The 26,905-nt window shown below is 43.2% G+C and overlaps 1 protein-coding gene across 2 annotated transcripts in view; it reads right to left on the reverse strand.

Moving 5' to 3' along the window:
• Positions 1–1,455: 1,455 nt before the first annotated feature.
• The window catches only part of ABCG1 (ATP binding cassette subfamily G member 1), a 64,792-nt gene continuing 39,342 nt past the window's right edge, over positions 1,456–26,905 (reverse strand). For both annotated transcript variants that reach the window (XM_058045167.1, XM_058045168.1), the window contains exons 4-15: positions 26,596–26,728; positions 24,736–24,786; positions 22,187–22,332; positions 21,337–21,460; positions 19,944–20,058; positions 18,632–18,780; positions 18,370–18,471; positions 16,718–16,886; positions 15,367–15,467; positions 13,723–13,881; positions 11,262–11,380; positions 1,456–9,085 (exon numbers count right to left, since the gene is read on the reverse strand). In XM_058045167.1, the coding sequence (XP_057901150.1) occupies positions 8,857–9,085; positions 11,262–11,380; positions 13,723–13,881; positions 15,367–15,467; positions 16,718–16,886; positions 18,370–18,471; positions 18,632–18,780; positions 19,944–20,058; positions 21,337–21,460; positions 22,187–22,332; positions 24,736–24,786; positions 26,596–26,728 (1,597 nt within the window). In that variant the 3' untranslated portion in view covers positions 1,456–8,856. The remainder of the gene's footprint in view (positions 9,086–11,261; positions 11,381–13,722; positions 13,882–15,366; positions 15,468–16,717; positions 16,887–18,369; positions 18,472–18,631; positions 18,781–19,943; positions 20,059–21,336; positions 21,461–22,186; positions 22,333–24,735; positions 24,787–26,595; positions 26,729–26,905) is intronic.

Here is a 26,905-nt window from a genome sequence, read left to right on the forward strand (position 1 = left end):
TAGGCTTGGTCTCAAATCCAGCACACAAACACCACGAAACAGCCTTAAAAATGCATGGAAACCAGCCAGGCAAAGTGAGAATTTGGCAACAACCCTGAACCCTCCCCCTGGCACTGGCATTGCCCTACAGGGTCAGGATTTCTGCCCAAGGGTTCCCTGACAGTGCAGCAGAAATAGTAATGTCACTTCTTGGCCAATGTCACTTCATGGCCAGTGTCAATTCATGGCCAATGTCCCTTCATGGCCAATGTCACTTCTTGGCCAATGTCAATTCATGGCCAATGTCCCTTCATGGCCAATGTCTCTTCATGGCCAATGTCACTTCATGGCCAGTGTCACTTCTTGGCCAATGTCCCTTCATGGCCAATGTCTCTTCATGGCCAATGTCAATTCATGGCCAATGTCCCTTCATGGCCAATGTCACTTCTTGGCCAATGTCAATTCATGGCCAATGTCCCTTCATGGCCAATGTCCCTTCATGGCCAATGTCACTTCATGGCCAATGTCCCTTCATGGCCAATGTCAATTCATGGCCAATGTCACTTCTTGGCCAATGTCACTTCATGGCCAATGTCAATTCATGGCCAATGTCACTTCTTGGCCAATGTCACTTCATGGCCAATGTCAATTCATGGCCAATGTGGATCTTCAGGAAAAACACAAGAAATGCAAATACTGCCTTTCTAAACCTGCTGAAGACTTTCCTGGAGCCAGAAATGCCCTGAGGGCTGCAGAACATCCCACAGGTGCTGTGGCAGGATGAGGGAGAGCAGTGTTTGCTAAAATGGGAACTGGACAGGTAGGACAGGAAGGATAAAGCAGAGTTTTTGTTCATCTGGGAAGAAGGGAGGGAGAAACCCACCCATTCCAGAGTGCCAAGCAGAAGGCAAACAGGGAATGATCCTTTCCTGCTTCTTGCAATGAAGCAGCACAGGGAACATCTGTGGCAGCAAGGGCAAGATGAACAGATAAATCTGTGGAAGAAAAATTCATCAGAATTGGATGAAAATACAAAGGTAATTAATAATCCACTGGTTCAGGAAGTCCTTCAGTTGTGCAGGGTTTCTCAGAGAAGCACCCCCTAATTTGGGGGTGTCAAAAGCCTTGTTTGGTTTGGAAGGGACCTTAAATATAATCTACTTCTGACCCCCAGTGTGACTTCATGGATTTTTACTGGATATTTCTGTAACCCACCTGTATTGGGGGTTACCTGAAACCACCACAACTGGAAACAGGAATTCCATGTCTGTTTAGTGGATATTTCTGTAACTCACCTGTATTGGGGATTACTGGATATTTCTGTAACCCACCTGTATTGGGGGTTACCTGAAACCACCACAATGGAACCAGGAATTCCATGTCCCTGCTGGCTGCCAGGACCAAGGAGCAGGCAGTGGAAATGTACCACTACCAACACATCTTCCCTCAGAGTGAGAACAGGAACAAAGGCATCTGTCTGAAAATAATAACACTTTATTTGATTTTTTTCTCTGTGTGTGTGTGTGTGTTACATTATCATAAATGTTCTCTAGTCTCAGAAAACAAAGCCCTAAGTCTGGAAAATAATGCACATACAAATCTCTTCTTACAGGTATTAAGTATACAGAAATATACAAAGATTTCTCTATTACTGTAATATATCATCAGAATGCCCCACATCCCACATTTTTACTCAGGTCCACTGTACCAGGAAGCATAAACTACAAAGGTAACAAGCAACCTGAAAAAGACATGGTTTGTATAATATAATTACAATATCTGTATATATATATCTACAACAGTGCAAATATATCACAGCGTGCAGGCAGCAATAGTCTCTAGAGAAGCAGAATAAAATTGATTCATAGTAATGCAAATGCATTACAGAAACAAGAGACAACAATGACATATTAGATATTCAGAATATGCACACTTTAGCACGCTGATTTTAAAATCATACCTTGCATTGACTCTTGCTTTGAAAAACAAAAGAACCAAATGTTAAATAATTCAGTAACAGGTTCAAGGGCAGGATCTCACAATAAGGTCAGCTGACTCAGAAAAGGTATTTGATAAATCTTCACTGACACAGGTGAAGGCTTGGCCCCACTGCAGGACTTGTTATCTTCTTCTTTTAAGTTTATCAGTGTAATTGTCTCAAATTTAATTTTCTTTTGCCATAATTTAGGAGAATTTTTTCCATGTTTAAAAAAAAAAAACTGTTCAACAACTAATTCACATTTGGAAAGTTGGTATAATTATCGCTGAGGCCAGGAAAGTTTGTTTCTGGAAGTAACAGGAGTTTGCATAATGATTACCTTAAATGGGCCACTAAAATATGCTACAACAGGGTCAAAAAAGAGACATCACAGATGCCACTGAAGTATAAAACCCCATCAACCTTTAAAAGCAGAAGCCTCCATGTTGCCTTGCAATCTGCTGAAAAAGACATTTTTTAATTTTTTTGAGTGAAGCACACACAGAGATCCAGCACGTTGGGGTAGCTCAAGGATGCTTCAAAATCCTCCACCTTTACCCACCCTGTGCTCTCCCCAAGCAGCTCATTCTCACACCCCACTGGACAGCAGCCATGAACAGCCAGAAAAAAGGGACAAAAGCCATTGATGGGAATGGGCTGAGCTGCATGGGAGCCCCCAGGGGGAAAAAAAAAAACAAAAGAAAAAGAACCAGGAAAAACTGGATGTGTCCTGAAGGCACAGCCAGTGCAGAGAATGCAGGCTGAGCCACGGCCACGTTTTGTGCCACAGGAGACACATCCTGGCTGGTCTAAATCTCTTAAAGAAAGAGATTCTACAGCTGACAACTGCATAAAATTATCATTCTTAGTAAGATTTCAAAATAACAAAAAGACTGCAGCTAAATTTTGTGCTCTACAGTACAATTACTCCTTCAGAAACTCTAGGTGAAATACGTACAGACACAGAAATAAAGCATTAAACAGAATTAAAATGAAACTTGCCATGTTTGCAGGCTCAAAACTGAAACTTTTAGACATGTGATATGAAGAGTGCTATGTGGGCTGACAGAAATCACTCAGTGGGATCCCCCACACCAACCCCTCTGTGGGTTATGGGAACAGGAATTTGGGAGGAGGGCAGCAGGAGTCGATCCCTGGAAATGCCACTGCCCCTATTCCCAAATGGCAGAGCTCCTGACGGGCTCCAGAGGCACTCAGCACTCTCTGAATGCACTCCCCAGAGCTGTGTGGCACTGCAGTGACCAGCCTGCCACAAGCTGTCACACAGGACATGACACAGGTGTCATTTTCTGCCTGCTTCAAGCTCCCAACAGCTTCTCACATGATCATGCATTATAAATGGATGTGCACACAGAAATTCCTGAGCAGCTGCACCCCGTGGGGCTGTTCTGGTAGGAAATAAAGGAAATCCAAGGAAGGATGGAGACTCTCCTTAGTGCTGTATTCACAGAAATATTTTTTACTGTCTTTTGCAGCAGTAGCCAGATTAAGTTCTAGTTGGGCTTGGGCCCTTCTAATTTCTCCTTGAATAACCTCACAGTGTCCCTGTAGCCCTGCTGGGCTGCCTGCCCTTTCTTCCAAAGGTCACACACCCTGTTTTGTTCCCTGAGCTCCAGCCAAAGCTCCATGCTCAGCCAGGCCAGGCCTTCTGCCCCTCTGGATGTCCTTTAGCACATGGGCATGGATGGCCTGCTCCTGCTGTGCCTTTAGGATTCCTCCTTAAGAATCTCTGTGTCTGCCTGGACCTCTCAGCCCTTCAGGGCTGCCTCCCAAGGGGCTCTGCCAGCCCAGCTCTCAAGCACAGTCTGCCCTGCAAAGTTCTGCTGCCACCCCTCCATCTCCCCAGGAACCAGAACCTCTCACCTAAAAGCCTCTCCCTAAGAACCAGAACCTCTCACCTAAAAACCTCTCCCCAAGAACCAGAACCTCTCACCTCAAAACCTCTCCCCAAGAACCAAAACCTCTCACTTCATGTTCACTGTGCCCAAAAGCACCTCCAACAACCCACCAGCCCTTCTCTGCTCACCCACAGGGCCAGAGGGGCATCACCAGGGCCTGGTTCCCTCATCAGGGTGAGGAATTACCTCCCACACAACCCAGGAACCTCCTGGATTTTTTTCCTCTCTGCTGTGCTGTGTTTCCAGCAGACATTTGGCAAGTTAAAGTCTCCCACAGGAAAAGGGGCATTGATCAAAAGACTTCTCATGGAACATTTCATCTACCTCTCCATCCTGGCTGGGTGGTCTGTATAACAGATTCCCACCAGGATATCAGCTTTGCTGGCCTTCCCCAATTCTCAGAACCCCAAAATCCAGCCAGCACTGTGTAAATAGGTCACCTCTGTGAGGATCACTGGGGTGGCACAGGTCAGGATGTACCACACTTCCTGACAGAAACAAGTGATTAATAAAACATTCCTTCCTGCTGAGAACACAGAGTTTGCCACAGAAGTGTGGACAGAACTGCCAATCACCTGAGACATCCAGTTCTTGGACTCAGGTTCATTATCTCCCACTTACATAACCAGCTCTCCCTGGTACATGTGCACATATTCCCCTCTTTTAATTAAAATAGGTACTTTGTGCTCCAAATTCTGAGAGCTGAAGGATTTCAGCACCAGTGTCCTTCCACTCCCTTTGACCAGATAAAGTTTGGCATTTTCTACATCCAGTTCTTTCAGGATGGCCTCTGATTTTGATCTGCAACAATGGAACCTTCTCGATTTTTAAGAGTAGGATCTGCTTTCCAAATCTTTTATTTAATTGTAAATAATAATGCCTCAAGTTATTTTTAACAGCCTTCAGGGTTTTTCAGATCATATGCAAGTTTCCACGAAGAAAAACAAAAAAAGAAGTGTGAAGGACCTAGAGGCTTAACTAATGCACACAGTAAGCAAAGCAACATCTCAAAACAAGTTAAAATAGAGTAAGGAGGCCAACAGGACATTAAAGTCTTCCTGCAATCCCAACAAAAATCATACATTCAGTTTCCAAGTGAAACCTTTAGCCTCTTATACAATCTTTAGCCAGGCTGTGGCTGGTTCAAATGGTAATAGTGGCATTGATTTCAGAGAGTTTATGGCTCTTTATATATGGCTATAAAACTGAAGGTTTGAAAAATTGAGCATTTGAAGCCTTCAGAATCTTGCTGGCCTTGTTATTCTTCCAAGTGAAGCCTCCAGAGCTTCCCTAAGTGCTGCTAACAACAAGAGCACCTGCTCAGCCCATTAACCTGGGGGTGTGTTTTGTACCAGCCTGTTAGAATTTATCTCCAAACAAAGAGAAAAAAAGCCAACCTGAGACTACATTAAAAATCTCTGCAGTAGATGAAGACATAATTGGGATGGATTTTAAATGCTTCTGTCCCAAAGCAGTGATAAAAGAGAGATCATCAGTTAATTTGTGAGTGAGGGAGAGAAAAAATTATCTCATCTATGTGTATCACTGAGTCTCCAGAGAATTACTTCTTTACTGGGATACTACAGCCTGAAAGCATTTCTAAGAATAGTAACTTCCATCTAAATGCTGCCAGCTGAAGGCTGGAAAAAGCATATCTAACAATAAAAGGAGCGACAAAAATATTCCCAGAGCAGGAATTTTCTCAGGAACACCCGTGGAGGACCAGATTTTTGGCTGCCGTAACACAACACAAATTTATAGTACAGGAGGACATGCTGGAGGCTAAAAACATAAAATGAGACAGTCTGAAACCAGAGGAACAGGCACAGACAACAAGACAGCATCCAAGGAATTCATACAGCTAAAACTGGTCTAGATGGGAGAGAGCAGCATCCTGCAAGATGTCAGTGTGGGAATGGAGCAAAGTCACCTCATCTGGAGCACTGCAGGGATTGTCAGGGTGTATTTGGTAAATGGAGCTGGTAAACACAAAAAACATCAACCCTGAAGGTGCTCAGTGCCAGGGATGTCACACTCTTCGACCTCAGCTTGGAGCACAAGTCTGTAAGCCAAGAGGAATTTGGCAAATGTCTTTGTCTGCTTGCAAAAAGTGTTTGAACTGCCTGTCACAGTCACAAATATGCTGAGAGTCTTGAAATAACCAAGGCACGTTGTGCTAAAGGGATTTCAGCCTGTGCCTTGTTTAAAAACTGCTCACAGCTATGAGTATTATTTGGAATAGCTCAAATTCTTTATTTCTCAAATCTGACAGCCATATAGGCTTGTACCTGCTCGTGATTATGTCTGGAAAAGCTGCAGAGCTGTACAAAAGCTTTTAGAGAAAGAACAGCAAAAAAAATTATGCAAAGAGGCCCAAATTATACAAGGAATTTGGGTTTTTTTTTTCAACAGTAAAGATTGATTTTGCTTTCACAGGAAAACCTTATTTTCAGGGAAATTTCAGCCAGCCTTCCTAAAAACATGGGACTTGATTTAAAGCCTTCCAGACCCCAGGCTTGGTTCAGATGTCCTGAGTTTAACAGATACATGCAGTCTGTGTCTGTATTGGTAAATCAAACAGAGCCTGGACATGGGCCAGGAAAACTGGGAAACAATTTTCTTCCCTGCTAAATGGGAAAGCTGCAGCCCAGCAGAGCCAGAGCTTTTGCAGACAGTGTTTGGGCTGTGTAAAAGTCAGTGCAGGGCCCATTCCTGTTAACCCCAGCTGTTTGAGGACTAACAGAGCTGGGCCTGGCACTATTTATTTCATGAGGATAGACACAGCCACAGAGTCTTGGAAAAGTTTGTGGATTTTTGAATGCTGGGGGCCAGAAGATGCACCAGGACCCTCTTATCTACCCTGCTGCCATGAGCTCCTCAAGGCTTTGCTGACACTGAGCTGCCTCCAGCCTGCAAGAGTTCAGCATCCTGATGGGAATAATGCATTTACAGAGCATTCAGGCCTCACTCAGGGGTCTGGGACACCCAGATAAATTCACAGTTCTGGCAGAAAGCTCTGCAATTTGCACAAAAGCTCACCAAAGTGTCCAACATGAGCACCGTGGGTTCATTTTAGGCTGAAAATCCAAACCCATGAAAACTCACATCAGCTTGGAACCAGAATTGCCCCTGCCAAATTCACAGAGGTGAGATACCCAAAATAACATTTTCTTTGGTGTTCAGAGCAATTGATTCTCATGCTGTGCATGGAGACTTAGGGATGAGGACAGAACTGCCTGGCACAATGAGAGCTGCAGCGTTTCAGGGTCATTTGTGTGTTTTTGGGAGGGTCCCACACAGAGGGTGTTGCAGATGCAATGAACACCTCTGGATGAAGCAGCCACAGGTGTTTTAACACAGCAGCCTATTTATTTCACTAGGATAGACACAGCCACGGAGTCTTGGAAAAGTTTGTGGATTTTGGACTGCTGGGAGCCAGAAGATGCACCAGGTCCCTCTTATCTACCCTGCTGCCATGAGCTCCTCAAGGGTTGGCTGACATTGGGCTGCCTCCAACCTGCAAGAGTTCAGCATCCTGATGGGAATAATGCATTTACAGAGCATTCAGGCCTCTGGGACACCCAGGTAAATTCACAGTTGTGGCAGAAAGCCCTGCTATTTGCACAAAAGCTCACCAAGGTGTCCGGCATGAGGATGGTGGATTCATTTTGATGGAAAAAATGAAACCCAAAAAAAATCAAACTCATGAAAATTCACATCAGCTTGGAACCAGAATTGCCCCTGCCAAATTCACAGAGGTGAGATACCCAAAATAACATTTTCATTGGTGTTCAGAGCAATTGATTCTCATGCTGTGCCTGGAGACCTAGGGATGAGGACAAAACTGCCTGGCACAATGAGAGCTGCAGCGTTTCAGGGTCATCTGTGTGTTTTTGGGAGGGTCCCACACAGAGGGTGTTGCAGATGCAATGAACAACTCTGGATGAGCCAGCCACAGGTGTTTCAACACAGCAGCCCAAGCTTTGATCTGTGGACAGCTCTTGCACTCCTTTAACAATCACTTTAGGGACAGATCCTGCTTGCACAATTTCATTAAAAATAAGCCTTGGAGTGCTTTGATTTTTTTTTTCAGTGGCAGGAGGTAGATCAAACAGATAATGAACAGAGCTAGTATCCCAAAATATCACAAATACTAAGGATTTAAAGACACTGCAAAAGAATATTTTTTTCAACCATTCAGTGGCAGCTTGACCATGTCTAACTGCATGTGCTATCCAGTGCTGCTTCCAATTGGGACCACAGGTTAATGCAGATTCAGAATCTGCCTTTTCTTCCTATCATTACAGTTTTCAGATATGAGACCAGCTCGACAAGTAAAGCACCAGAATTCTAAATTCAGACAGAAACAAAAATAATTACTTGAATCGCTTTAGGTTTCTTTTTAAAAAAGTATCCATATTAAAAAGATATCTTTACCTTATTAATACATTTACAGACTTTTAGCTAGAAGGGGGTAATTCTGTGGAAAAGAATTGCAAAATAATACATAGAAAACTGCAAAGATGAAATTTAAAAAGATGAGATAATCTTATTTTCTTTGCATTTCTCATTTTGCATCTCACTACCTTGTCAACTAGAGATGACATGACACTATTCTGGCCACCAGGATCCTGGAGACCTTATCCCAAAATTGGTTTTCATAAGGAAAGCTCCTGCAGCCAGGTTTCTTGTGACAGTTACACTGCCTCTGCATTGATATCCTGTGGTGTAAAATTCCCTTCTATAGTTCTTCTTCCTAGTTAAAGCTAGAAAGTGTAATGAAAACATGACCCAACCCAACTGGACTGATTGGCTTAACACTGGATGTCCACTATCCCATTGTGGCTCTCCGTGGGCTCGGTCAGGACAGCATCTGGCTGTCCCCAGCCTGGGGACCAGCCTGACACAGTGAGACAATGTCAAGTGCCCTCTATTTGATGTCTAAAGTTCTCCTACTGCCTCGGTTCAGCTGCTCCTCCTTTACCTCTCCGCTCGGATTTTGTATCTGAGCACAAAATAGGCAATCAGGCGCAGGGAGAAGAAGAAAATCCCAAGAACGATGAAGTCCAGGTAAAGTTTGGCATTTTCTACGTCCAGTTCTTTCAGGATGGCCTCTGATTTTTGGAAGTGGCAGGTGTCATCTTTGTCACAGTGCAGATCTTCTCGGTCCAGTCCGTAGATGGAGAGGATGACGCCTTCGAACCCGTATCTGGAGGGAGGAAGGAGGGATTACAAGGAAAATCCTGGTGATCTGGTGGGAAGTGCAACAGAACCCCTGTGGGAGCTCAGCTGAAACGCTGAGGGGGTCAATATTGCTCTGACACATCTGTCTTGGGGCAAGTTCTATCCCTGCTGCAATCGGGCACATCACGTGTCACGGGCATCTTATGTAAGAGGGAGCAAGGGCAGGAGCTTTGCCTTTAATGCTTCCAGTTGGTGCACAGGGCAATTTCTCCAAAAGAAAAATGTTAATTCAGAAAGCAGCACTATTTCAGCTCATATTCAGAAATTCCCCATTTAAAATTGACATCATTATTTTACTTTTTTTTTTTTTTTAATAAGCCACAGGGATACAATTGTGGCTTGAAGTCAGAAAAATGTTAAAACCAGCATCAGTCTAGAATGTCCCGTCTCCTTCCCTCTGTACATTTACAGTTTCACTGATAATGTTCCAAATATTTGCTTTTGCAAGGAGATAAACCATCATGGATCGAATGCTAGTGCACAGAGCAATTTCCCCAAAAGAAAAATGTTAAATCAGAAAGTAGCATATTTTCAGCTCATATTCAGAAATTCTCCATTTAAAAGTGACATCATTATTTTTTTTTTAATTTTTTAACAAGCAACAAGGATACAATTATGGCTTGAAGTTAGAAAAATCTAAAAACCAGCATCAGTCTAGAATGTCCCTTCTCCTTCCCTCTGTACATTTACAGTTTCACTGGTAATGTTCCATGTACTTGCTTTTGCAAGGAGATAAATCATCATAGTTCTGATATTAGTGCACAGAGCAATTTCTCCAAAAGAAAAATGTTAATTCAGAAAGCAGCAGCATAATTTCAGCTCATATTCAGAAATTCCTCATTTAAAATTGCCATCATTATTATAATTATTTTACCTTTTTTTTATAAGCCACAGGGATACAATTATGACTTGAAGTCAGAAAAATCTAAAAACCAGCATCAGTCTAGAATGTCCCTTCTCCTTCCCTCTGTACATTTACAGTTTCACTGGTAATGTTCCATGTATTTGCTTTTGCAAGGACATAAAGCATCTCATGTTAGTGCACAGAGCAATTTCTCCAAAAGAAAAATGTTAAATCAGAAAGCAGCATAATTTCAGCTCATGTTCAGAAATTCCTCATTTAAAATTGACATAATTATTTTGCCTTTTTTTTTAAATAAACTAGAGGGATAAAATTATGGCTTGAAGTCAGAAAAATGTTAAAACCAGCATTAATCTAGAATGTCCCTTCTCCTTCCCTCAGCACATTTACAGTTTCACTGATAATGTTCCCAGTATTTGCTTTTGCAAGGAGATAAACCATCATGGATCTCATGCCTATGAAAGCTCCCTCTTTGTGGCTTCAGGAGACCCCACACGAGCCAGGCAATGATTTATGGCCTCACCTTGAATTCTAAGTATTAATTCAGGGGGTGCAGTCTCATTATCTTTGATAGCAATCTGTGTAAGACCTCACTTGGCAACAAAGAGGATTTTTTTTGCCTGGGATTTCTCAGTGCAGGGTGGGGAAATGGGGAATGGGAAAATTCCCCTCTCCTAATTTCAGCTAAAACCATTTCAGTCTCTAGTCTAAACTGTCCCTCCAGAGGCTTCCTGGTGGGAATTGCCCCATCCTAAGACAGCTGAGTCAGACACAGGCACAGGCACTATAAGGTGCCTATGGATCCTAAAGCAGCAGTTTAAATTAGAGGTGACACAAATCCTGTGCCTCTTGTGCCAGTGCTACTGCAAAACTTACAGCCAGGCCTTTATCCAACAAACCTATCTGGGATACATCACTGAATTCTACATTTTCTTCCAAAATGAGGTGCTGGCATCAATTTCTCAGTTGGTGATGCCCCCATTATTTCATATATCCACTACTGCAAAATCCAGGAAGATTTCCATGCTGTGCAATCCCACTGAATTCAAAGGGACTGACACGGAATTGTGGCCAGAAAACCTGTTCCTATTTATTTCACAACATCCACAACTTAAAATTCAGAGAGAGAATGTGGTTTACATCACATGTATGAGTGTGTTTATACTCTAAGAGAACATGCTGTGAACAGTCCCTCTGGCACCCAAAATAACCAAGCAAGCAAGCCAAGGCAAACAAGCAGCATGTCCAGATGGGAGGGTGAAGGGCTCCCCAGCAGTACCTGACATAGGAAATGTAGGACATCCACTGGAGGTATGTTGGGATGGTGTCAAAGCTGACAAAAAACCCAGAGAACAGCAGGACTGGGATGGCAGTAACTGGGCCCACAAAGGTTGCCACCTGTGCAGAGAAGGAACAGAGTGTCTCTTGTCAGAAAAACAGAGAAAAAGTAAAAATTAACTTCCTCTTCTATGACTCCTAGGAATAATTCTACTGCCCCAAATTATCACTAGAAAATTGATTTTTTTTTTTTCTTGTGAGGGGAAGAGCAGCAGCACAGGGCTCATGCAGTAAGGCTATGCTGGTCTCCTCAGGGTACCAAAGAGAGGGAATCAAGTGTTCTACTGCTGAAAGCTTGACAGCATCGATGCATATTGAGGTCAGAATCATCTGTGGAATGGTCACCTCAGCACATCTCCTGCCAGGAGTTACATGGCCAGCTTCCAGCCATGCCAACAGCTGACACTCTCCCTTCCTTTGCAGAAATTTGAGTTATGAGCAGCCTTTTCCTACCTTTCCTTCAACAGCTTTTCTGGATGTGTATGGAAGAACCTTCTCCTGAGCTACCGTGGAAAGTTTCCAGCTGGTGGGGATTGAGAAACACATCAGTCCTGCAGTTCCCAGGACCTGCCCAGTCTGGGGTGGACAGCAAGTGAGAACCCACCCCAGCAGGGGCAGGCACAGTCCCTTCAGGTGGGGCAGGACCTTCAGAGCCTCCCATCCAGGGCAGGTCTGTGCTCTGGGGTGAGGGGGGAGCAGCAAGAGCTCTGCTACAGCAAGGAACTTTCTGCCTGTCACCTCTCAACAAACATCCTGGGGACACAGCAGTGGGACAGGGAGCAGAGTTAGGGCACAGCAGAGCTCCTGTGAGACCACAAAACACCATCGGAACTGTTTTAAGTTGTAAAATGTAACTGGGGGTGTGCATTCAATCACCATCTGTCAGAGCTGGGGCAGTTCTCTGCTGTTCTTGGGGCAGTTTTTCCTTTCTCTCTCCCACAGCCAACCCTCCCTCCAGGAGATCTCTGCTGTCCATGGCCACTGAGTGTCCCTGCAGGGCTGAGCCAATCCCAGCATCCCATGGGGAGATGCTCCGCCCAGGGGAGGAGCCAAGCATTCCTGCCTGGATCCAATCTGAGCCTGGCACAGCACAGCAGCCTTTGCCCCCTGCACTGCCAGAGGAGCAGCTTTCTGCTGCCCTGCATGGCCAGAGGGAGCCCAGGCCCATCTGCAGCAGCCCTGGAGCTGCAGAGGAAAACTCCCCCCTTGTGCAGGATCCCTGCTGCAGCAGAGCCACAGCTGGCACTGCAGGAGGGCTGAGCCCCCCTGGGATGGGGCTGGGACACCGCCCTGACACACAGGGGACAGGGACTGTTCTCACTCTGGGAGTGGGGATTTTTTTTTGTTATTTGTACTATTGCATTTGTATTTTTAATTTTTCTATTAAAGAACTGTTATTCATATTCCCATATCTTTGCCTGAGAGCCTCTTAATTTCAAAATTATAATAATAATTCAGAGGGAGCGGGTTTACATTCTCCATTTCAAGGGAGGCAGGAAGGCTGCAGCCACCATGGAATGGGATTGCTGCCACCACCCTGACCCACAGGCTCTCAGGGCCTGTTCTGACTCTGTCAGTGTTTTGGGGTTTTTTTTCTGTTTTGGTTTTTGTTGTTGTTGTTGTTGTTTTGGTTTTGTATTATTGCATTTGTATTTTTATTTTTTCCCTAATAAAGAACTGTTATTCCTTCCCCCACATCTTTGCCTGAGAGCCCCTTAATTTCAAAATTATAATAATAATTAGGAGGAGGGGGTTTACATTCTCCATTTCAAGGGAGGCGGGAGAGCTTCAGCCACCATTGAATGGCACTGCTGCCACCATCCTGACCCACAGGCTGTCAGGTCCTGTTCTGACTCTGTCAGTGGTTTGTCTTGGTTTTTTGCTTTGTTTTGGGGTTTTTTTTTTGTTGTTTGTTTGTATTACTGCATTTGTATGTATATTTTCTTCCCTAATGAAGAACTGTCATTCGTATTCCCATATCTTTGCCCAAGAACCCCTTAATATCAAAATCATAATAATTAGGAGGGAGGGGCTTTATATTCTCCATTTCAAGGGAGGCAGGAGGGCTGAGCCACCATGGAATGGGATTGCTGTCACCACCCTGACCCACAGGCTGTCAGGGCCTATCCTGACTCTGTAAGAGGTTTTTTTTTTTGTTTCTGCTATTGCATTTGTATTTTTATTTTTTCCCTAATAAAGAACCACCACCCTTCTCCAGGATCCCTCCTCCACCAGAACCACAGCTGGCACTGCAGGAGGGCTGCAGCCACCATATCTTTGCCCGAGAGCCCCTTAATTTCAAAATTATAATAAATCATAGGGATGAGGTTTACATTCTCCATTTCAAGAGAAGCTCCTGCCTTCCTCAGCAGACACCTGCCTTTCCAAACGAGGACAAGTACCTGCAGGGACGTGGAGGCTGCCCCTATGAGCAGGCCCAGGGACTGAGCCACCAGGGACGTCATGGTGCCCAGGGCGGCGAAGAGCACGAAGCGCAGCGCGTCCGAGGGCTGGGAGGTCATCCAGTACACGATGCTGCAGTAGGCCACGGGGAACATGATCTGCAAGGACAGGCACTGGCAGTGAGCCCCTGGCAGCCAGGCACTCACTGACACCCTGAGTGACACAGAAACGTGGCGGGTGTCACAGACACATTTCATGAAAAATCCTTTCTTTGGGTTTTTTCTCCTGAGAAGCTGGGAGGCCTCGGGAACAAAATGTAAACAATGATTATCTGCTGCTGTGGAATGCAACAGGTGCATCTGGGATTGGCCCATGTGGTCGTTTCTAATTAATGGCCAATCACAGTGACCTGGCTCGGCTCTCTGTCCAAGACACAAACCTTTGTTATCATTCTTTCCTATTCTATTCTTAGCTAGCCTTCTGATGAAGTCCTTTATTCTATTCTTTTAGTATAGTTTTAATGTAATGTATATCATAAAATAATAAATCAGTCTTCTGAAACATGGAGTCAGGTCCTTGTCTCTTCCCTCATCCTCAGACTCCTATGAACACAGTCACAGGGGGGTTCCCATTAATCCACAGCTCTCAGCCTTTCCATGACATGACAGGTGGAGGATACCTGTCTTTCTGCTTGGGCATTTAAAAAAGGATTCCACTCCCAACCCTTCACCCTCCTATGTCTCAGACATAGTTTATGAAAAATCCTTTTGCTAGGATTTTTTCTCCTGAGAAGCCTCAGAGGAAAAGACAAACATTGATTATCTGCTGCTGTGGAATGCAACAGGTGCATCTGTGATTGGTCTCATGTGGTTGTTTCTAATTAATGGCCAACCACAGTCCAGCTGTCTCGGACTCTCTGGTCAGTCACAAGATTTTATTAACATTCCATTCTTTTCTATTCCTTTCTAGCCTTCTGATGAAATCCTTTCTTCTATTCTTTTAGTATAGTTTTAATATATCATTTTCTTTTAATATAATATATATCATAAAATAATAAATCAGCCTTCTGAAACATGGAGTCAAGATTCTCATCTCTTCCCTTGTCCTGAGTCCCCACCAAACTGCCTGGAATGAGGCTTGGAGTGACTCAGGGCTGCCCCCATCACTGTGCACAGCTCCTGAAAGGTGCCTGTGCCCACCTGGGGCTGGGCTCTGTCTGCAGCAGCACTGACACACCCAGAGCACACAGCCTCGAGCTGCACCAAGGGAAACACAGGGTGGAGAGCAGGGAAAAGGTTTTTATGGAAAGGGTGAGAAAGTTCTGGAATGGCTGCCCGGGGAGGTGGTGCAGTCCCCATGCCTGGGTGTGTTTAACAAAGCCTGGATGTGGCACTGGGGGCCAGGGTTCAGTTGAGGGGCTGGGGCTGAGCTGGACTCGATGGTCTTGAAGGTCTCTTCCAACACAGGGATTCTGGGAATTCATTCTGTGAATTCTGATTCACCCCTGAATCTTCAGCATACACATCTGGACATTTTCCCCACTATTCCAATGGATAAAATACCAGTACTAATCTTCCTGGCAAGAGGGTTTGTCGTTCATGAACTGAAATTATTTCTGTTTTATTGAAGAGTAAAGCATGTACCTGGAAAGGAACATCAGCCATGGTCTTGGCCAGGTAATAGGCTTTCAGGCTGTACCAGTAGTTCAGATGCTCTCTGAGAAATACTCCCATCTCAAGGGGAACTGCAGAGAACACAGATTATTCTGTCAGATTGGCAGGGTGCAATGCTGCTTCACATAAAAACAACACGAATGTTGTTGTTAAACACATAAAAACAAGATTTTTGTTTTACCCTAATAAAGAACTGTTATTCCTACTGCCATATCTTTGCCCAAGAGCCTCTTAATTTCAAAATTACAATAATAATTCAGAGTGATAATCTAATCCTGCACTGCTGCAGTCCCAGGGTGGGACTGGAACTCCCAGGTTTGACAGAGCAGCAAAAGTTCCAGTGATTTGTAATGAGATATAAAAGGCCAGCCCCTAGAGCTGCTCACTGTTGAGACTATGGACCAGTCTACTCAGGTGATCTGAACCTCCTTTAAAGAGGATTTTTCAATTTAAAGTGGTGTCAAAACTTAAAGAACTTGGTTATTCTTTGTGGTCCAACAGGGAATCCAAACTAACAGCACTCCCAGAGCAGGTGTGAAGCAGTCCATTCTGCAGGAGTTTGCTTCTGACACCACATGAATGAGCTGATTTTATGCAGGAATCATAACCTGGAAGCCCCAGAGAAATTACTGCATCCTCCCTAAGTCCAACCACGAGCTCAGGGTATGGCTGAGCTGCACTGGGATAAGGAGAAATTCCAATCCAGGACTGTGACACTGAACTGTCTGTGCTGGAAAACACTGGGAAAACTGGGCAGGGAGCAGTGCCACTGGCCAAGCCTCCTCCTGCTTGCACAGTGGTGCTTCTGTGGGCATAAAATTTATCCCCCCACCTGTTTTAGAGGCAGAATCCCAAGTCAAATGCTGTCTTACACCACCCCAGACACATTCCAGCAGTCGCAGACGTCTTTTCATGAAAAATCCTTTCCTTAGGATTTTTCCTCCTGAGAAGCTGAAAGGCCTCAGGGACAAAATGTAAACAATGATTATCTGCTGCTGTGGAATGCAACAGGTGCATCTGTGATTGGTCTCATGTTGGATGTTTGTAATTAATGGCCAATCACAGTCAGCTGGCTCGGACTCTGTCCGAGACACAAACCTTTGTTATCATTCTTTCCTTGCTATTCTTAGCTAGCCTTCTGATGAAAACTTTCCTTATATTTTTTTAGTATAGTTTTAACGTAATATATATAATAAAATAGTAAATCAGCCTTCTGAAATGTGGAGTCAGATCCTCATCTCTTCCTTCAACATAAGACCCCTGTGAACACGGTCACATCCAGCACCCCCTCCCTGTGCTGTGACACAGCACCAGCACTCACAGGTGAGGACAGTGGGCATGAGAGCAGCAAACATGAGGAACAGCATGGAGAAAAAGAGGAACCCCGAGTTGCTGAGGACTTTCTTGGCCTCATTGCCAATGCCCAAGTAGAGCAATCCGATGAGCAGCCCAATGCCAATGTGCGAGGTGATCCTCAGGTGTGTCAGGACCTGTGGTAAGCAAAGAGTGGCATTAATCAGGGAGCCTGGGCCCAGAAACAGTGACAGTGGGGCTGAAACTGGATAGATTGCAGGAAAGGAGCACTTAGGTCCAGAAAATCTTCTATAGAAACCATTGCATGGCTTGGATTGGAATGTCACAGACACATTTTCTGAAAAATCCTTTCCTTAGGATTTTTCCTCCTGAGAAGCTGAGAAGCCTCAGGAACAAAATGTAAACATTGATTATCTGCTGCTGTGGAATGCAACAGGTGCATCTGGGATTGGTCTCATGTGGTTGTTTCTAATTAATGGCCAATCACAGCCCAGCTGGCTCAGACTCTGTCTGAGACACAAGTTTTGTTATCATTCCTTCTTTTTCTATTCTTAGCTAGCTGATGAAATCTTTTCTTCTATTCTTTTAGTATAGTTTTAATATAATATATATCATAAAATAATAAATCAGCCTTCTGAAACATGGAGTCAACATTCTCTTCTCTTGCCTCTTCCTCAGACCCCTGTGAACACGGTCACATTGGAAGGTTAAAGATCACCAAGTTCAATGCCCTGCCATGAGAAATGTTCATTTCCTATTGGGTGACAGAAATTTTGAGCTTCCCACAAGAATTTCTTCCAGGTAATACAGGCAGGAACTGCAAATGCTGCAAGCTGAAATCTCCCTGTCTGACAATATCATGGAGCCACTGGCTCCTATTCACCAGGGGAAAGAGACTTTCTGACTAAAAGATAAATTTCCCCAGAGCAGAGGAGAAGCAGAAAAGGCATTTCAGGCTTGTGTAGACCCAAGTAACTTCATCAGGAATAAATTAGCTTTCTGTGCCTTCTCTGCAACACAGAATTCCCACAAGAGGCTTGGAAGAACAAAAGAAATAATAACATTGGGAACAACTGCAAGCCTTTAGAGTCGAGTAGGAAAAAAATATATTAAAAACAACATTGTCCTTCAATCTGTGCATCAGCAAATCAGTTACAGTTTCTCCTGATTTTAATTCATTAACTTAATTAATCCTTGTTGACAAATGTGCTTATAAAAAACAAGAAGGGAGAACAAGTTGTAGCAAAGTAAATTTTTTATCTACTGATTTTCTGTCTCCAAAAATGAAGATTTTAGGTGGTAACATTACAGCACACTGAAGTTATTATCTCTGCCATCCTGAATTTTCTGGAAAACCTAATTTTGTGACACAGCACTACAACTTCCCACTCACTTTTCAGTAGGATTAATAACTGTATAAGAGACCTGCCAGCACAGAGGGGATTTCAACTTTGGGTTTTTAGGCCAGGTGCTTCTGTGCAGAAAGCTGTCATTGACAATGAAGATGGCAGAATTAACAGCAAGGCTGAGAGATCAGCCTCTTCCCTTTGGAATTCTGTGATAATTCATGGCTGGGCTGCTGGACAGGACCTTTGAGGAGCCTCACACCCAGCTGGACAGACCTTTAGGGCCACAAAAGTTATTATAACTCATTCTTACCGAGTCCCTCATGATGGTGAGGAAAGTCCTTTTGAAGAGGATGCAGAACTGGGTGAGGCAGCTGGCAGAGAAGCTGTGGCAGCCTTCCGTGGAGGAGGAGTCCTGCAGGAACACGGACAGAACAAACCCCTTGCTCTGCAGCCCTGCTGCTCAATCGCAAGAGCCCGCTCACGTCAGCTGAGTGCGCCCAGAGCCCCCCTCCACCCAGGGAGGGTTTAAATGGGCTAAACCACGACGCTCCCCCTGCAGAGCCCACAAATACCTCCTCAGAGGGCCGGTGCCACAGGAAGGGGTTCAGCTCGTGCTCCCCAGGCACGTCTCTCTTGTAGTCGGAGTCACAAATCCTCTCCCTGACCGCCCTGACCAGGCGGCTGCTCTGGTCCCCGTACTCGCCCGAGGCCACCTCCATCACTGAAACACACAACCCGGAGTCACTGCCCTGCTGGCACAGACATCTTCTCACGAAAAACCCTTTCTTTGGGGTTTTTTCCTCCTGAGAAGCTGTGAGGCCTCAGGAACAAAATGTAAACAATGATTATCTGCTGCTGTGGAATGCAACAGGTTCATCTGTGATTGGCCCATGTTGGTTGTTTCTAATTAATGGCCAATCACAGTCAGCTGGCTCGGACTCTCTGTCCAAGCCACAAACCTTTGTTATCATTCTTTCCTTTCTATTCTTAGCTGGCCTTCTGTTGAGAACCTTTTCTTCTATTCTTTTAGTATAGTTTTAACGTAATATACATCATAAAATAATAAATCAGCCTTCTGAAACATGGAGTCAGATCCTCATCTCTTCCCTCATCCTGGGACCCCTGTGAACACCGTCACACTTTGCAAAGGTTGAAATTTCTGCTTTGCAAAGGTTGAAATTACTGCTGACCACGTACAAGCCTTGTTGTTAAATCCCCAATGCACTACCAAAACCAGATTTTAAATTTTTATTTTTTTTTTAATTTTTAATTTTTTTTAATTTTTTTTTTTTTTTTTAGTACAGGCTTTAAAACGCCATGTGCAAATTCATATCCATACACAAACATTTAAATTTTAAAAAATTTAATTTATCTTTCCATAAATCTTCAGAGAAATCTCCTCATCCTGGAAGTTAAATGAAGTTCAGAGGAAACACAGTGAATACAGAAAATAGACAAAGTCTATTTTTGTGTCACTTTCCTTTTTTTTTTTTAATTAAGAACCACACTGAAAAAACTCTCAATGCTCTAAGCTGTACTACTGGCCAAGATAAAAAGAAAACAAGCAGAATACTGAAGCCACTTCAAAAAGTTACTATTAGTTACTATGAAACACTAAAGAATACACTTTATCTTTCATTTCCTGAACCTGGACTTCTAACAGAGAGAAATATGCGCTAAATTGTACCACTAGGTGGCATTCAAATTACTTTGGGAAAAAAAAAATCTGATTACTTTTGTTTTGGTGCATATATGGACAAAGCACGTAAGAGTACATGCACAGAAGTATAAATCACACCATGGTTCCCTTTGCCCTGAAGGTGATAAAAATATAAAATCATAAACTACAAAATAAATGAAATAAACCATTCAAGCGGTCCTTACCAAAATCTGCTGGGTTGTGGTAGGTTGGACAATTCAGCCCCAAATCTCTCAAGTAAGGGACAAGGTTTGTTACCTTCCCACGGTAAATGCACTGACCTTGACTTAGAACATAGAGCTGGAAAACAAGAAGAAAAGCAGAAAAAAAAAGAAAAAAAGTAATAAGAAAAAATGTGAAGTTGTCTCAACCAAGAATAACCAAGTTCTTTAAGTTTTGACACTACTTTTAATTGAAAAATCCTTTTTAAAAAGGTTCAGATCATCTGAGTAGACTGGTCCATAGTCTCAACAGTGAAAAGAAAAAAGAAGAAAAAGAAAATAGAAGAAAAAGAAACAAGAAAAAATGTGAAATAGCATCAAAATATTTGAACCTGTTGCCTGATAACATCTCCTTGTCCCTGTGGGAAGAACAGCCTGGGGAGATCTGTCACCACTCGAAATTAACTTTGCATGGAATCACAACTAATGGAAAATTCAATGCCTGGAGCTGGAATTCTGCACACACTGCCTGCAGGACTTCAAACACATTAACACAGAAACACACTCATTGCAGCCCTTGGCACATGCTGAAAATAGGCAAGGAGCTGGAGAGCCAAGCCATCTAATTTCCACACATTGTGGATATTTTGGGCAGGGATGGAAGGAGAGCTGGGCAGAACAGCAAACAGCTCCATCACTCTCACTTTTAGCCACGATTTGGACTTTAAATAAACCTCCCTGCCAGACTGGCAATCTGCAAGAGTTTGTTCACCTGTGGTGGTGGAGGTTTTCTCTCAGCTCTCACAGCACTAATCTAAATCCTCTGACAAGACTAAAATACATTTTTTATATCTAATCCAAACACACATGGTCCGCATGCCATTGTTGGCTTGGAGAGAAGTTCTCCAACTGACTTAATTTCAATTAATTTTCAATACTAAATCCAGTTGTTATTATTATTATTTCATGTGAATTAACTCCTCAATGCACACCTGTGTATCTAGGATACACAGATCTATTGCAGACATTGACACTGCAGCTCTCCTGCTTTTATATTGCTCTAATTTTCTTCAGTGCAAGGAGCAGCGCTGGGTGAAGGCATCACAATCACCAATAATCGTGATTTCACAAACCTAACAGCAAGATTCAAACATTCCACATAAATAAAGGAAACAGGCAGAGAAGAAGGAAAAAACATAATAAAGAAGTATATTTTGTTGTTATTTATTTTATTTCTTTATATGATTTGAAGCCATCACTCAGAATTATTCATGTTTTTGATTAAAGAGGTGATTATGCCTTTTGATTATTTTTTTTTTTTTGAGGGGTTTTGATGGTTTTTTGATTAAAAGGTGGTCATGCCTTGAAAGCATAAGCACCCCGAACTACAGATGAAGAGAAAATTTGAGAGCAATACCTGGTCAAAGAGCTCAAACAGCTTTGCACTGGGCTGGTGAATCGTGCAGATGATGGATCTGCCACCCTGGGCCAAAGCCTTCATCAGAGAGACCACCTGAAAACATGATGCACTGTCCAAGCCACTGGGAAAAATAAAACCAAACAAGTTTGTTATCCACAGGCACCACTCAAAACCAGCACATACATGGTATCCCTTTATTATCCTTTCACACATTTTCTCTGTATCAGTTTCGTTTTATCATATGCCAACCTTATGCTTGTACTTCTCCATCAGGCTTTTAATTAAGTTGCAAGCATGCCTGAGAATGAAAAAGAGTATTCTCAAAGTGCCTTAAGGGACTTCTGCATTTTAGGGCTGCAGATTTAAATGCTCCCAGCTTTAATGAACAGATACATATTCATAGCTTTGCCAGCCTCCTCCCAGGCTGATCACATTCATTACCAAAAGTCACATTTTAAAACGTTTACATTCAAGCAGTCTTTGCTGGAAAAATAAAATCCATGCCACAATATTTTCCTCTCTCTCTTTTCCTTCCATTCCTTCCAGTTTGTGAATGCTTTTACTTACAGCCCTACAATCCAGCAGTTTGTATCTGCTTTAAATATTATTTAGAGCCCCACAGTCCAGCAGTTTGTGTCTGCTTTAAATGTTACTTACAGCCCCACAGCCCAGCAGTGACCCAGGGGCACCAAGAACCCAAATCAAATTATTTCTTGGCCTAATTCAGTGCTTGCAGACAACACAAAACGAGCTTTTTCCAAGGACTCAGAGGGGAATAGCTTTTCTGTAGCTCTGTTCTATTACCAAAACCATCTTTGCCTGTGTTTGATTTTTGGCCTTGCAGTACCTGGTGGGTTCATCAAAGAACATGACAGGGGGGTTGTTCACCAGCTCCAGAGCAATGGCCAGGCGTTTCCTCTGGCCCCCAGAGAGGCTCCCAGTCCTCGTGTTGGCACAGGTCAGCAAACCAAGGGCTGTCAGGATTTCCTTCACCTGGAGGGAGCAGAACATTCCAGGCTGTTGGAACATGGAAAACCTCCAGCCCCTTCGCTGATTTTCATGTTGGCTGCAGACCAGCTCACAACTTTGTTTCACCACCCACATAAAGCCTTTTTCCATTTAATGCCACAGACATCTTTTCATGGAAAATCCTTTCCTTAGGATTTCTCCTCCTGAGAAGCTGGGAGGCCTCAGGAACAAAATGTAAACAATGATTATCTGCTGCTGTGGAATGCAACAGGTACATCTGGGATTGGCCCATATTAGATATTTCTAATTAATGGCCAATCACAGCCCAGCTGGCTCAGACAGCATGCTGAGCCACAAACCTTTGTTATCATTCCTTCCTATTCTATTCTTAGCTAGCCTTCTGATGAAACCTTTTCTCCTATTCTTTTAGTATAGTTTTAATGTAATATATATCATAAAATAATAAATCAAGCCTTCTGAAACATGGAGTCAGATCCTCATCTCTTCCCTCATCCAAGAACCCCTATGAACACTGTCACAATCTAATGTATTTATTAGTCATTTATTAGACTCAGTGTTAACAGGGCTTTTTTTTCTGCCATTTACTGTTTTAACCCAAATTCTGCTTGCTTGTCCTGCATGACCTCACTCAGTGAGGAGGTGAAAAAGGAAATGAGCTCTTCTGTAGCTGTGTATTTATGGGTATGGGACTGACATCAAAAGAGCTCTGCAGCATGTGAGGGGTTCTTACACGGTGAAACCAAGAAGATTCTTTCAGTAGAGCTCTGGGGCTGTCTCTGCAAGGGATCTATAACAAAACCCAGTGGTTTCTGTGGAGCAGTGACCTGCTTTATCTCATCTCCTCTCCACAGTCTCCTACTTCAAGTGCAGCCATTGATTTCAGGTGTTTTCATTCCACTCAGGGTCAATGCAGTTGTCACAGGGACTCTCAGATGTTTGGGATTCCCTCAAGGCACAGCCTCAGGAAGGGCACAGCTTGTCCTAGGGCTTTTGGAGCAAAAGGAGAACAATCCCAGGCTCTAGCATTTGTTTCAGTGACTGTAGATCTGGGCTGGTATTCCTATATAAGGGAAATGGCTCTTTGGCTTCAATAAAAGCATGGACACAAAAATGAGAGAATTCATGAGCTACATTGCTCATTCAATTAACAAACTCCAACACTTCAGAGGCAGAAAGCAGCCCAGACATTTAATACTTCACTGAAGTTTAGGAAACAGAGCCCACCATTTGTCAAAGCATCAAATGCTTGGATGGAGAGAGTTTTCCAGACAGAATGCCTGACCTGGTGAAAATTGGTGGCACCAACCAGGGCCTGACTCTTTGCTTGTCCTGATTTTGATTTCCAGGAGTTCTCTCTCCCAGAAACGGGGAATAAAAAATTAACAAAACCCACTAAGCCTTGTTTCTCAAAAGAAGAAGCCCAACTACCTCATTCCCTTTATTTCTGGGAAGGGTAAACAGGACTCAGGCAGCACAAGCAAGGACAGCTAGAAACACAAACTGTGGTTCACCTGAGGATTTTCATTGTATCTGCTTTAATCAGAGTCTGCAATCCTGCTAGCACAAGTGTATAAATTCATAACATTTTTCTGTGATAAACATTTACACTCCAATTTACCACAACAAAATGAATTATCTTCTGCACAGGCCAGTAACATGAACTAGAAAATTCTTCTAACATGTGTTGAATAAACACAGCACAGATTTTAACTCAAAGAGCTGCTTGTAATTACAGTGACAGTGTGAACAAGTGAATTAACTTGCTTGGCCTAACTTCACTAAAGTGTAAATGAACTAAAGCTTCCAAAGCACAATTAAGTTAACAGCTGTTTCTATATAAATTTATTTTCCAATAAGAAAACAACCTGTGTTTGTTTTCTTCACAACAAGTTGATTCCTGCAAGTTTCCCTTTCTGATTTTTCAAGGGTTCTTTTGAGTCTGAAGAAATGCCCAATTGCTCCAATTAGGAAATAAACACAGAGAAAGGACAGTCACAAAAGCAGCCGATCTACCTAGGGAAGTGCCATAGTTTTCATATTTCAGGAAAAGTTCTGTTTTTCCCCGTGGATTAGAGGGGCAGAGTCCCTAGTGCAGGTCCAGCTGGGTGATTTTTCTCACCCCACATGAGATGCACACTGGAGAACCCAAGGTGCATTAACAGGAATCCTGCAGAACCTGGGGATTTGTTCCAGTAAACCTTTCACAATTTTCCAGTCTTGTGCTGAAAGCAGATTTCATGGAGACTGCATCAAACATTCCCTCCTAATGCACATGTCAGCCTAGAGAATATGAATTATTCTGTCACTCCAAGTCCAGTGCAGTTCAGTGTTAGATTAAAAATGTCTGCTTCACAGAGCTCACTTCTTGGCATCCCCAAATTCCAGTTTGATGGGCACTGTACATACCATTTCTCTCCTCCCTTCATCTTTCTCTTGAAGTTTCAGATGAGCAGATACCTGGAATGCAAAACAATGGAATTTGATTTTTGAGCTGGTCTGAAGCACAGCCACCACTCAGAGGAGATGTCTCAGGCCCAGCACTCCAAGGTACCACTTAAACAACTCCTTTCAACCCAGTCAGAAAATCTGAACTGGAACTACAATGTTCCAGTCACAAGCATCACATTTTTCTGTGCAGTAAATAACTGAGTTTAATTTGACTTAGGCAAAGCACCCAACAGAAAATGTATTAGAAAAAATACCATCCACCACCCATTCTGCAACTCAAAGAGCTTTACAGGAAGATGGGAAAGTGACATGTTTTGCACACCCAAAAACTTCCCAGATAATCCCAGAAACAGAGTTTATTTGTGCTTCATTCTCACTGTAAGGATAACTGAACTCTGCCATTCTCCAGCATGCAAACAAGTGAGCAGAGAAATAAATAATCTTGTGAAAGATGTCATCTGCTGTCCTGAAAGGCAGCTCCACAAAACAACATGATTAACCTTTATTAAAAGCAATTAAACTGTTAGGTAATTATTTTTTGTCAGAGCCTTGATTGATTAATTTTAGACAGCATCTATAATCTGGGCCAAATTCTGCAAAAGTGGTCCCGTCGGATTCTGATGACAACACTCAAGTAAACAAAAGAGACAAAAAACTTCTCCACAGAAAAGAGCCTTTGCAGAAAATCAGACACATAAAACCTGGAGTGATTTCTTCTGGCCTTAAAATTTGTGAATTGAGCTGGCACAGTGTGAGCAACCTGAGCCTTGTTTTGATAACAATTTCTGAGAAAAACTGGCTCATTTCTCAAGCTGAGCTACAGACACTTCCACACTAACTGGTCAAGCTGGCAATTCATAAACTTGCTGATGTGATGCAAAACAATGAGAAGAATTAACATTGCCTGTGCATCTTGGACTTACTCTGTTTCTGTTTTTGCCCCATGAAGAAATGAAAGAGATTTTATAAAATGAAAGAGATTTTATAAAATGTGTTAATTTTTAAAAAAGGCACAAAAGAGTAGAAATGGCAGAGAGATCACACTGAAGTGTAAATACCAATTTTCAGTCAGAACATGAAAGATGGGGAGAAAGAGAGAGAGAGATGAGGTTACTCATCCACCACCCAAGCAAACAGATGGTCTCTACTGTCACAGACATCTTTTATGAAAAATCCTTTCTTTGGGATTTTTCCTCCTGAGAAGCTGACAGACCTCAGGAACAAAATGTAAACAATGATTATCTGCTGCTGTGGAATGCAACAGGTGCATCTGGGATTGGCTCATGTGGTTGTTTCTAATCAATGGCCAATCACAGTGATCTGGCCAGGACAGAGAGCCCGAGCCACAAAGCTTTGTTATCATTCTTTCTTTTTCTATTCTTAGCTAGCCTTCTGATGAAACCTTTTCTTCTATTCTTTTAGTATAGTTTTAATGTAATATATATCATAAAATAATAAATCAGCCTTCTGAAACATGGAGTCAGATCCTCATCTCTTCCCTCATCCTAACACCCCTGTGAACACCATCACACCCTACAAAGGCTCATTTGTGAAGAATGTCAGGTTCCATTCTCTAGATCTAAGGGGCAGACACTTAGATCTCCTTCCAAATCACAATGCTGGGCACAAACTGGAAATTATAGAAGGATGAGCCTGAAATGGAATTGAAGGCATCACCAAATTCCAAGAACTCTCACTGAGCGGGGCCGGACAGGGATAACATCATGTGGCACTGCCAGGGGCAGGACCAAGGGCACAACACAAACCATTCTCCATTTCCCCCAGCTCAGATAAACGAGAGCAAGGAGCAAAGCTCACCATCATGGCCTCCTGGACAGTGAGGTGAGGAAGGAGCATGTCATCCTGCATGATGTAGCAGGAGACCTTGCGGAAGGAGCGCAGGTCGCGCGGCTGCCCGTTGATGAGGATTTCTCCTTTCATCCCCGTCTCTCTGAAACCAAACAACAACAGCCAGAGGTGAACCTCACCATCACTTGTGCTGCCAAATGGCTGAGCACCTGCAAGTCTTAGGTAGTTGTTGCCTCTGTGAAATAAATTTGGTAGACTGGATAGAAATTAAATTATTTCCTAATTATGCTTTCTTTCATATAAATCTTCATGCCACAAT

Source organism: Melospiza georgiana, chromosome 2 (assembly GCF_028018845.1).
Source record: "Melospiza georgiana isolate bMelGeo1 chromosome 2, bMelGeo1.pri, whole genome shotgun sequence".
Taxonomy (NCBI): Eukaryota; Metazoa; Chordata; class Aves; order Passeriformes; family Passerellidae; genus Melospiza; species Melospiza georgiana.